Source organism: Lethenteron reissneri, unplaced genomic scaffold (genome assembly GCF_015708825.2).
Source record: "Lethenteron reissneri isolate LAM-NWPU_2019-01 unplaced genomic scaffold, ASM1570882v1 scaffold_1845, whole genome shotgun sequence".
NCBI classification, from domain to species: domain Eukaryota; kingdom Metazoa; phylum Chordata; class Hyperoartia; order Petromyzontiformes; family Petromyzontidae; genus Lethenteron; species Lethenteron reissneri.
Genome location: NW_026891603.1, coordinates 171632 through 184073, shown reverse-complemented (window position 1 = coordinate 184073; position 12442 = coordinate 171632). Strand labels below are relative to the sequence as shown.

Here is a 12442-nt window from a genome sequence, read left to right as displayed (position 1 = left end):
CTGATGGGGCGAAGTTCCCGCCAAAAGTGATGAAGAGCATCTGCCCGTGGGACGCGAGCCGGCCATCCACCAACGCCTGCCCGTCCTCAAAGAGTTCTCTGTGGTGGGAGGTGACTGAGTGGACTTTCAGCACCACTTCCTCTTACATCGCGAGATGGCGGGGTGGATGGAGGAAGAGGTGCTACGGGCGCTCCCAGCCGCCCTGGACGACGACGCCCTTGCCGCTCTCATCACGATTCCACGGGAGGATCGATCTCTGCTGCAACGGACGCTGCAACAAATGGCCGACATCTACGGCCTACCATCCAACACGCGACACTGGTTCGCTGCTCGGAGGAAGGGTGAGTCGGAAACTCTCCTCGCCTTCCGCAGCGCATCGCTTACCCTGGCGATGGCCACCTTTCTTAGGTGTTTTCGGTAAAGTCACGTAGGTAAAACATCAAAATTAATAAAAATAATAAAATAAAGATCACGACGTTTCGGAAGGCAACACAAGTCTCCGTCATCAGGTGGGACAGTCACAACAGTGATGACGGAGACTTGTGTTGCCTCCGAAACGTCGTGATCTTTATTTTATTTTATTATTTTTATTAATTTTGATGTTTTACCTACGTGACTTTACCGAAAACACCTAAGAATGATTCCTTGCAGTCACGAAAGCTTCAAGTCTAGAATTACGAGGGCATCGATGCACTTGTTTTTAAAAAGATGGCGCTAGCACGGGACTTGCGTGTGGTTATACACTCCATTGACGACGGAGACCTGTGCTCCCTGGGCACCAAAAAATGCATCCAAGCGCACTATCTCCTCCAACGGCAGATGGGTCTTGATGCCTGTACTGTGTTGGCCGATTCCTGCAGTTCATCGGAGGAGCCTCAACCCAACCTTTGCATCGACTCAAGCCGGGGGTTGGAGAGCCGATGATCACTCTTGTCAACAGGACTTCCGACAGTGGGGACGAGCATCTCTGTGGCCGGATGCAGCCCTCATCACCTGCTATAACTGCGGTCTACGGGGACACGTATCGTCGGGCTGGCGGGCACCTCGACGTCGCATCTCCGGACCACGGTCTTCAGCTTCTCGGTCACTCGGCTCTGCGGCGGCCTCAGGTGAGTCGCGGCACCACACACGCTCGCCCCCCGCTCTCACCCCGTACACCTCATTACGTCGCGTCACGTGTTCATAGTGCGTTGGGTGTCGGGTGGTCAGAATGTCCTAAAACCGACTGGGCACTTCGACCAGGTCAGTGGTCAGAGTTGGCCCATAGAGTTGTTGCCGCGGCCGCAGGGTCCTCTGTCATTATTGGATCCATCGAGGGGGTCACTTTCGAATGCTGATCGACACAGGGGCTTCTACCACCTTCATTTCTGACCTTATTTACAATATTTTACATAAGAAATGTCGTACCCTATATCCAATTGATGTCCCATGTTTCGCTGCTAACGGAGGGTCGCTGGGCATAATTGGCCAGATTAATGCCCAGATTTATATCGGTGATGTGAAATTGGCGGGCCCCATTCTAGTTTACACACCCCTCATTGTTCCATGCTTACTGGGAAAAGATTTTCTTGGCAAAATGCCTATAAAAATTCTTATCGACCAGGGCTGTATCGAACCCTGTGGTCGACATATGGCATTCCTGCCTTGACTGACTCGGTTGCGCACAGCCAGCGCTACCGTCCAGGCATTGGCATCTCGAACTGTGTGCATTCCGCCAGATGTGCAGATGTTGGTTCCCCTTCGGCTACGGAAACCTCTTGATTTGGTGGCGATGGCATGGGGTGTCCTGCTGGGTCCTTCAAACACTGCGGTTTGGGGGGATGGCAGCTTAAAGTTTCGTGTCGATTTATGAAAGGCTTAATAAAATTTCCGTGGCTGACCCATATCCACTTCATCACTGGATGCCTTAGGGGGGCACGTTACTTTTCAACACTGGATCTTTTGTCCGGTTTTTGGCAATTGGCCCTCGACGAGGCATCAAAACCTAAGACTGATTTCCGAAAGCCGCAGGGCATTTTTTTATTTAACTGGCTGCCCATGGATCTCCACTCGGCCCCAGCAACATTCCAGCGGTTGATTGAACTGGTTATTGCTGGGCTCCAATGGGTCTCATGCCTGATTAATTTAGATGACGTTATTGTCTTCAGCCGCACTTCGAGGAACACCTGGAATGTTTGAGGGCCGTTTTGTTAAAATGCAAGCAGCAAATCTTAAATTTAAACCACAAAAATGCCACCCCTTACGTTGCATTACCTTGGACACATTGTCAGCCAGTTGGGCATTACCACTGATCTGGAGAAAACAAATTGTGTTCGCACGTGGCCAACCCCCACATCAAGTGCGGAGTTTTATTGGCTTTGCGTCTTACTATCGACGCTACGTGGTGGGTTTTGCGTCCATTGCCAAGCCCCTCCAGGCGCTGACAGCCAAAAGGATGAAGTTCCATTGGAGAGAGGAGGAGGCCGCATTTAACTCGCTGCGCGACGCCTTGGTAAATGCTCCTCCCCTATGTTACCCCAACTTTCCGTGCCATTCATTCTCGACACGGATGCCAGCAACACCGACATTGGTGGGGTGTTGTCACAGGTCTTCAATGGGATCGAACACGTGATTGCATATGGCAGCTGTGTGTTGTCTCTGGTGGAGCAACGCTATTGCATTACTCGTCATGAGCTGTTGGTCATTGTATTCTTTGTCCAACAGTACCGGCCATATTTGTATGGCAGGCATTTCACCATGCGCTCCGACCACGCGGCACTACAATACGCGTTACGAGTTGACCAGCCATCCGGTAAACTCTCGCTGGTTGGAGGTCCTCCAGGACTATGCATTTATGGTTACTTACCATAAGGGCAGACAACACTCTAATGCCGACGCCTTGTTGCGTCTGCCAACTGGTGAAAAGTGTGCATGTTTCCTTGGCTCGGGGTGCTGCAGGCAGCCACTTGATAGCTCACTACCACCCCTCGCTGCAGCGGCCGAGGTGGTTCCCTCTGGGGTGAGTCCCTCAGGGGAACCTGACGGGATGGTCGCATGGGATGCGATGCTTGGCCTGAACCTCGATGATTGGCGCCGCCTCCAAATGGAGGATATCTCCCTCTTCTTGGTTCTTTCGGTAAAGTCACGTAGAAGGGAAGTAATAAAATAAATAAAAATAAAACATAATAAAATTATTCTCACGACCTTCTTGTTTCTTTCGGTAAAGTCACGTAGAAGGGAAGTAATAAAATAATAAAAATAAAACATAATAAAACAATTCTCACGACGTTTCGGCTACAACGCAAGCAGCCGTCTTCAGGTGAAGAATGAGACACTACCAAACTAGGAGCTTATATATAAGCTGCATTGGGGGTTGAAGAGCGCCTTAACAAAAAGAATGTGCATGTGAAGAGGGATTTAGCATATTCATGGAAAATGCGTAGGCGTTGGGCGGGGGGGTGTCAAAGTCATATTATGCCCATGCATTATGCAGGATCAGCAGCAACCAAGGGGGGTGCAGGGATTAGCAGTAACAAAGGAAAGGAATGTTAATGATATGTAGCTGCAGTTACTCAACAACACGTAGAAAACTAAAGTATAAACTACATAAAAAACTAAAGTATAAACTGCATCGCACCATCAGTATACTTACTATACTCTATAATAAGCTGAGTTACTAACAGCAAGTAATACATTACAATTTTACCTCGTAAAAATTCTATAATATGCTTCCATCTAAACCTTATTCTCTTACATCACACGAGCATATACCGTACTATATACTGCCATAGATAAACCCAACATTAAATTATATACTGTATTGCTGTAAACCAACCTATATCTTATACATTTAATATCACACTATGTATTATTCTACACACCCTAATGTGTATCGAAATGGTTTATTACGTCCTTCCAATGATTGCTGAGCCAGAATCCATCTTCTCGGTTAAAGTTGTCTCTGTGTTTGTATATATAAACACAGAGACAACTTTAACCGAGAAGATGGATTCTGGCTCAGCAATCATTGGAAGGACGTAATAAACCATTTCGATACACATTAGGGTGTGTAGAATAATACATAGTGTGATATTAAATGTATAAGATATAGGTTGGTTTACAGCAATACAGTATATAATTTAATGTTGGGTTTATCTATGGCAGTATATAGTACGGTATATGCTCGTGTGATGTAAGAGAATAAGGTTTAGATGGAAGCATATTATAGAATTTTTACGAGGTAAAATTGTAATGTATTACTTGCTGTTAGTAACTCAGCTTATTATAGAGTATAGTAAGTATACTGATGGTGCGATGCAGTTTATACTTTAGTTTTTTATGTAGTTTATACTTTAGTTTTCTACGTGTTGTTGAGTAACTGCAGCTACATATCATTAACATTCCTTTCCTTTGTTACTGCTAATCCCTGCACCCCCCTTGGTTGCTGCTGATCCTGCATAATGCATGGGCATAATATGACTTTGACACCCCCCCGCCCAACGCCTACGCATTTTCCATGAATATGCTAAATCCCTCTTCACATGCACATTCTTTTTGTTAAGGCGCTCTTCAACCCCCAATGCAGCTTATATATAAGCTCCTAGTTTGGTAGTGTCTCATTCTTCACCTGAAGACGGCTGCTTGCGTTGTAGCCGAAACGTCGTGAGAATTGTTTTATTATGTTTTATTTTTATTATTTTATTACTTCCCTTCTACGTGACTTTACCGAAAGAAACAAGAAGATGAATCCCTGCAGTCACGAAAGCTTTAAATCGAAATTTATTCTCACGACGTTTCGGCCACAACGCAAGCAGCCGTCCTCAGGTGAAAACCAGGTCCGTCGAGGCGACAGAGTCTGAATGAAACAGCACACGAGCTTGGAGCATATATATAAGTTGGGCGCATTGACAAAGGAATTTGCATATCAATAGGAATTTAGCATATTTATGGGAAATGCAGGAATGTGATTAGTACTGCATATGCATGTGCATTATGCAGGATTAACAACATCAAAGGGAGCTGCAGTTGCTGATGCTGCAGTTGCTGCTGCTGCAGTTGCTGCTGCTGCAGTTGCTGCTGCTGCAGTTGCTACTGCTGCTGCAGTTGCTGCTGCTGCTGCAGTTGCTGCTGCTGCTGCAGTTGCTGCTGCTGCTGCAGTTGCTGCTGCTGCTGCAGTTGCTGCCTTACCCATTTTAATATAATACTATGTATTATTCTACCCACCCTAATGTGTATCACACTGCTATATATTTGTGTGCTACACATTAGGGTGGGTAGAATAATACACATTACCCACCCTAATACACATTAGGGTGGGTAGAATAATACATAGTGTTATATTAAAATGGATAAGGCAGCAACTGCAGCAGCAGCAACTGCAGCAGCAACTGCAGCAGCAGCAGCAGCAACTGCAGCTCCCTTTGATGCTGTTAATCCTGCATAATGCACATGCATATGCAGTTCTAATCACATTCCTGCATTTCCCATAAATATGCTAAATTCCTCTTGATATGCAAATTCCTTTGTCCATGCGCCCAGCTTATATATATGCTCCAAGCTCGTGTGCTGTTTCATTCAGACTCTGTCGCCTCGACGGACCTGGTTTTCACCTGAGGACGGCTGCTTGCGTTGTGGCCGAAACGTCGTGAGAATAATTTTATTATGTTTTATTTTTATTATTTTATTACTTCCCTTCTACGTGACTTTACCGAAAGAACCAAGAAGATGAATCCCTGCAGTCACGAAAGCTTTAAATCGATATCTCCCTCATTAAGTTACGTCATCGCGTCGGACAGTCCGAGGGGAGTCGCGAGGGCTTCGCATCTTTCATCCTGCGCAATGGCCTCTTAATAACGTGGGACGGCAGCTTGCGCCAAGACACAATTGTTGTGCCCACTACCCTGCGGGGCAAGGCTGTTGGGCTGCCCACGAGCTCCTCTTACACTTAGGGGTGCCAGGCATTGCAAGGGATGTGGCTGACTTGCTGCAGGGTGCACCCAATACGCACGGCGAAAGCTGCCAGCTCGGCCGTCTTGCCCATCCGTGCAGTCCATTCAAGTGTCCCACATTAATGAGCTTGTCGCCTTGGGCATCCTAGGTCCCTTTCCTGCCACTCCCCGAGGTAACACGTACCTGCTGGTAGGGGTGGAGTATTTCACACGCTGGCCTATGGCCTGGTTTCTCCCCAACCAGTCGGCGGCAACCATCATCGAGGCCTTTGTCCAAGGCTTTGTTCTAGACAATGGTGCTCCCGAACGGCTGTCATGTTTGCATTGACTACAATACCTGCAGTCGGAATGCAAACAAAAAAAAGTGTCAGTTTTGTTGCCAGATAAAAGGGTAAAAAAACAATTATCATATTTTGGTACCCTGTTGGATCAACTTTTTACCCCCACATCTGGGCTGGGGGGGGGGGGGTCCACTTTCTATAACTTTTAGATTCAGGCCTTCTGAAAGGCTCTCATAATTTATTTGATGGAGAAACGGACAAATGGACACACGGAACGCTGGGCTTTCATAATAGATGATTTCACATTTACTGTTATCAACGTTATTAAACATTTACCACTCCGCCCTTCCTATGTCCACTCGTACCAAGACATGTGACCCCCATTGGAACCGAGGTTTCTGCAACCGCCAATTCTGCACTGGCGAGCAATCTTAAGAAGCTAACCGCTCGTGGATAGAGAGAAACAGAAAGTTTTACTGTATACATATACCCAGTCTACCAGGGTCACGATAAAATACTTGCCTATGCAGATTGACCTTTGCCCTGCCAACGCAAGGAGCCACTTTTAACGACGTCGAATGCGCTCTGAGGCCGAGACCTAGACACCGTGCGAGAAACACTTCCCAGGAAATGGAAGCATCAAGCAAAATCCCCTCAAAACATAACAGCAGTCACTGCATGTCATCTTGATAATCGGGTCGCTGTAACACGATAAAAGCTGACGTGAAAAATAAGAGTCGCACTTAGCCACAATGTCTAATCAGCATCAATTACACATTGTTGTCGATTCTGCTCTCGCATTTTCCCGTGGAATTGGGACAAAAAGGATTGCTAACATTTCTCTACACTACACACTACTATACACGACACTGAACATTAGACTCTACACTACACACTACTATACACTACACGTTTGTCTAGCCATCGAATAAAGATGGTCACCGCATCACGCGCCTTCAGATGCGCTTCTGCGGCCGTCTGGAACGCTCTTCCGATATTAGGAAGCCACTGGAGTGATGCACTTTGTGCATTATCTCGATTCAAAACTATTTTGTTTAGGAAAACTTGTGTTGAGTTTGTCCTTCCCATGCACCTCCATTGAACCTAATAAGTCGAACATACTCACACTATCACTATTATACTGCACTATACAAGTTATATATACTACACGATACACTACTACACAGCATACTACACTATTATACAATAGACTACACATTACATACTACACTATATACTACACTCTCCACTACTGCACAATACACTTGTATAGTACTTTATTGTGGTCAATAAAGAAATAGCGTCCACTTGAACGTGTTGTGTAATGACCTGTTGATTCACCCCAACCACCGAGCAGCCAGCTAGTCAACAGCTGCTCATCATCATCAAAAACAACATCAAACATTTACTGGAAATGACTTAGTTGCGTAACTCTGTTCCATCTCAAAAAGGTCAGATTGGAAAATTACGTAAAGGACTGCTGTGCACGTGGCACGGAGGCGGGGTTAACTCTATAACAAGTAGTAGTAGGCTTTCGCGACCAGTCTAATCCATAATACAGGTTGTTTTGGGTTAGATCGCATAAATATAAATATGTCGTTAAACCCCTCACCACCGCTCAATACAGCCAATAAGTAAGAGTTGTCACGTAAATAAAACGTGCCAATTAATTATTATTTAAACACACCGGTTGTGTGTTAGAGAGTAAACCCACAGCATTTACGATTTGACAAAATAGATATTTCGCTCGTGATTACAACCAGCTTCATTAGGCAATTTGCCAGAATTGTGAACGACCTATGAAATTCTAAGATCAGATGGGGGTTAATGAAGTCATAAATTAAAAGGGATCATGTTAATCTGAGAATATGGCTTTCTGATTGCAATGACGTCCGTGTCCCGTGACATGCGTACACGTCAGAAGTTTGTCTTCTGATCCCGTTCTGATCATGTAATGATTAGCACAGTTGGCTCTGTACGTTACGAAAGAAGTTTAACATACATTCTACACTATACAATCCACTATACACTAAAATATACACGACACAATACACTGCACTACTACACACTATACACTACTAAACACTACACTAAACTACTATCTTCTTCTTCTCTTATCTTCTTCTTCTTCTCTTATATATAAAAGTCTCCACGCGCTCCCGCTTGTGGGGGATTTGGCTCTCGAACGATGGGCTATATGTAGAAAAAAAATTGACAGGTGGCACGCCCTAAGCCCCGCTGTGGCAATAGGTTCTTTAATTTTCCCATCCCTAAACTTTAAAGTAGTTTAACTAACAAATTTGTACCGTTTCTATTATTAATTATTTACTTATTGCACGACATCGACCGTACCAACTGACGCCAATTGCGTGGGGGGGGGGGGCGGACCCTACCAAGTGATGCGCATTCGCTCCCCCTCACGGGACATTTACTTTTACGTGTTTAACAGCCAACACGTACACACATGACGCTGCGGATATTTCTTCACAGTATCATGTCCTCTTCGCCCCTCCCCCCCAACACGATGTGTCCAGTTTATACTACAGACTCCGTAGATAATAATATTTTACTGCTTACATACCATTATTCTTGCATGGGCGGGGGATGCTGGGTGGGGGGGGGGTAGCGGCCCAGCTCCTAGCCTGGCAACGTGCCAACTCCGCCTCCTCGCCAATGTAGGCCAGGACGGGGGCTACGCATGGCACAAGGCCTCAACACGCCTATGGTAAGTACAAAGTTCCAAGTTTCTTACACTAACAAATCAAGTCCAATGTTTTCTATTATTAAACACATTAGTTGACAAACATTACAATAATAATGTTTGTGTGCACAAAACTCCTTATTTTTAGGTTGCTAAATTTTCCATTTTTTGCTGCGCTTTTATGACGCTGCGACGGTCTGCCTGTCTGTGATGTGGCCATGTACGCCCATGTGTATGTGTGTGTCAGTCCATATGTGTGTGTTAGTCCACATGTGTGTGTGTTAGTCCACATGTGTGTTAGTCCACATGTGTGTGTAAGTCTATACAAATGTGTCACTCGATATGTGTGTGTAAGTCAATGCGTTTGTGTGAGTCCATATGTGTGTACATCCATGTCTGTGTATCTCAAGTAGATGTCTGTGTGTCGTATGTGTGTAGGGCTGTGTGTGTATCAGTCTATCTATGTGTGTCTAAGTCCATGTGTGTGTGTCTTAGTCCACATGTGTGTGAGTAAGTACATATGTGTGTTTACATCAATGTGTGTGTGAGTCCACGTATATGTCTGTGTGTGAGTCGCTGTATGTGTGTACGTCGATATATGTGTGTAACTCCATGTGTGTATCTCTCAAGTGGATGTCTATGTGTGACAGTCTGTATGTGTGTGTACGGCAATGTGTGTGTCACTCTATGTATGTATGTGTGTGAGTCGCTGTATGTGTGTACGTCCATATGTGTGTGTATCTCAAGTGGATGTCTATGTGTGTGTGAGTCCATGTGTGTGTGTCTGAGTCCATGTGCGTGTGTGCTAGTTGCTGTGTGTGCATGCCTCCATGTTAGTCAGTGTAAGTCAATTTCTTTGCGTGTCTGTAGGCCCATGTGTGCGTCTTAGTCCATGTTTGTGCTTTATTGACCTGCTCGAGGCCTATGATACCATCAGTAGGTCCTGGCCTCTGGGTTGTTCTTCGTGCTTTCCGAGTCCCTCACCCACTGCTCACCATCTGTAATGACCTTCATGATGGTGAGCGGCCCCGCGTCAAATTACGTGGCCGTGAGTCGGAGCCATTCTCTGTACACCTTGGGGTGCAACAGGGATGTCCTCTGGCTCGCACATTATTTTACATATATTTGGACCACGTAGTTCCTGAAGCCTTCAATGGCTGCACCGCTATAATTTCCATCTGGTACAGATACAATGGGAGGCTGATCGATGCCCGGGTGCGGTCAAGGGATGGCTCCCTATTGCTCAACCACGTTATGTATTCCGATGATCTGCTAATTGCTGCTCACTCGGAGGACGAGTTGGAGGTGCTGCTGCTGAACTTGGAGCTTGCCACCAAGAGGTGGGGGCCTTACCATCAGCCCCACCAAAACTAATCACCTTCCTGGGTATTTTGTACCATCGGACAATCCATCCCCACAGCTCACAATTGGAAATGCAGCAGTTGTGTAGAGATTGGAGAGATTCCCATACCTGGCCAGTGTGCTCTTGACTGGCTCCGGTTTAACAGCAGAGGTCTCAATCCAAATCAGTCGAGCGCCATTATCTTTTCATCGGCTGCGTAACGCTGTGTGGAAGCTACCTGGTCTCTCGCTCTGCATGAAGCTCCAGGTCTTCTCGGCCACGGTAATTCCCCCCCTTCTCTACGCTTGCGAAACGTGCACCTCCCTAATGGAACATCTTTGCCGGTTAGAAACATTTAGGCTGGCCTGCTAACGATCCATCCTGGCTTTAACCATATGTGTGTGTGTGTCGAAGTCGATGTGTTTCTATGTGTGTGGGTCGATGTCTGTGTGGAAGTCCATGTGTGTGTCTGCCTTTTTTGCCCGGGCAACGCCGGGTACTAACCGCTAGTTTATTATTATACAATCTGCTATACACTATACCATTGACCGTCGCGTGAAAGGTACTAAGAGGAAGCAACGAAATATGTCAATGGGAGAGTGGTAGAAGGAGACTTGCAGCGGAGCAAAGACTCCATTCCCTGCGGAGAATACAAAAGATATATAGTCAATGCCAGTGAGTGGACTGCGGTCTGAAAGTCACCGTAAACGTGAACACAATCAGTTAAGATCCGAAATGGTTTATTACATCCTTCCAATGATTGCTGAGCCAGAATCCATCTTCTCGGTTGAAATTGTCTCTGTGTTTGTATATGTGGATTGCCTCATCGAAATTTACTAGCTTTGTTTTCTCTTTCATTTGTACCTGATGATGATTGCTTGTGTTGCAATCGAAACATCGTATGCTATTATTGATTTAACTAGGTTGTTTGGGGGCGCCTATGGTGCCTATGGCGCCCCCAAACAACCACAGCCTGCAGCGTCCCCGAACAAATACAGCCTGCGGCGGCCCTGAACAACCACAGCCTGCGGCACCCCCCAACAACCACAGAGTGCGGCAGCCCCCAACAGACTGGTCAAGTAAATCCTTAAGATCCACTCGCACAACGTGCGGTGGGCCTTCATCCAGCAGTGGATTTAAGCACCAAAAAACCTTGAGTACTAATGTAATGGACAGAGTACGGCTCTACCTCAGGGCAGCAATGGAAAGAGCGTGGCTCTCCCTCAGGGCAGCAGTGGACAGAGCACGGCTCTCCCTCTAGGCAACAGCGGAGCGAGCATGGCTCTGCCTCAGGGCAGCAGTGGACGGAGCACGGCTCTGCCTCACTCTGACTCACCCGTCTCCTCTGGGCTGCATGCGATTGTGTGTAAGCTGTGTATGAATGAGCTGTGTGTGACTGGATCGACCATCAGCTTCCTCACTCTGACTCATCCGTCTCTTCTCAGGTGAATGCGATTGTGTATGAGTGAGCTGTGTGTATGAGTGAGCCATGTGTGAGTGGATCGACCGTCAGCTTTCCATGGCTGCGTCTCCGACGCTGTGGCCGTCATGTTGCTGCTTCTCGGGCCTCCAAGATGCGGGGCGCACCACAACAGGAAGTGGCCAGCTCGCGGTCACGTGATGCACTTCAACCAATCCAGGAGCGTACATGTTTGGGAGGGGCGCACCTCTGGTTGGCTGCTGGCTCGCGGTCACGTGATGCACTTCAACCAATCTGGGGGCATTAATCACAGTCACAGAATGACTGATCGGACTATTATATATGTGTATTTCTTTCTTTCTGTAGAGTAGTAAATAATGGTGTTACGTCACGCTCGCCCTCCGGTGCAGTGACGTCAGAGAGTGACGTCATGCACGGCATGGGGGGGGCGGTGACGTCATGTCCCCCGGGGATATTTAGGGTGGAACCCGTGACGTTTTCTGGGTCGTCGCAAGGAGCCGGGAAGGTGTGAGGTTGGAAGTTGGGACCCAGGGTAGGGGAAAATTAGCGCCAGGCTAGAGTAGCCTGTGTGAGTGCTAGGAATCCCCAGTACCCTTCCCCTGGGGTGTGAAGTGTGAGTAGAGATGGGAGCGTGTGCCTGCAGTGGGAACAGCCCAGCCGACGCCGAAGGAAGGCTAGGGGGTTAGAAGCCCTACCTCGTCGCCGGGCGGTGATGGCATGCCCCCGCCCGGGGCAGACGAGGGGAAGCAG

The 12442-nt window shown here is 47.0% G+C and overlaps 1 protein-coding gene across 3 annotated transcripts in view; it reads left to right on the top strand.

Moving 5' to 3' along the window:
- Positions 1-55: 55 nt before the first annotated feature.
- LOC133339342 (uncharacterized) overlaps positions 56-12442 on the top strand; it is a 37915-nt gene continuing 25528 nt past the window's right edge. For 2 of the 3 annotated variants that reach the window (XM_061547469.1, XM_061547468.1), the window contains exons 1-2: positions 56-341; positions 861-1109. In XM_061547469.1, coding sequence (XP_061403453.1) covers positions 155-341; positions 861-1109 — 436 coding nt within the window. In that variant the 5' untranslated portion in view covers positions 56-154. Of the gene's footprint in view, positions 342-860; positions 1110-11696; positions 11816-12442 lie in introns of those variants that run through there. The other variant, XM_061547470.1, reaches the window with a different exon arrangement.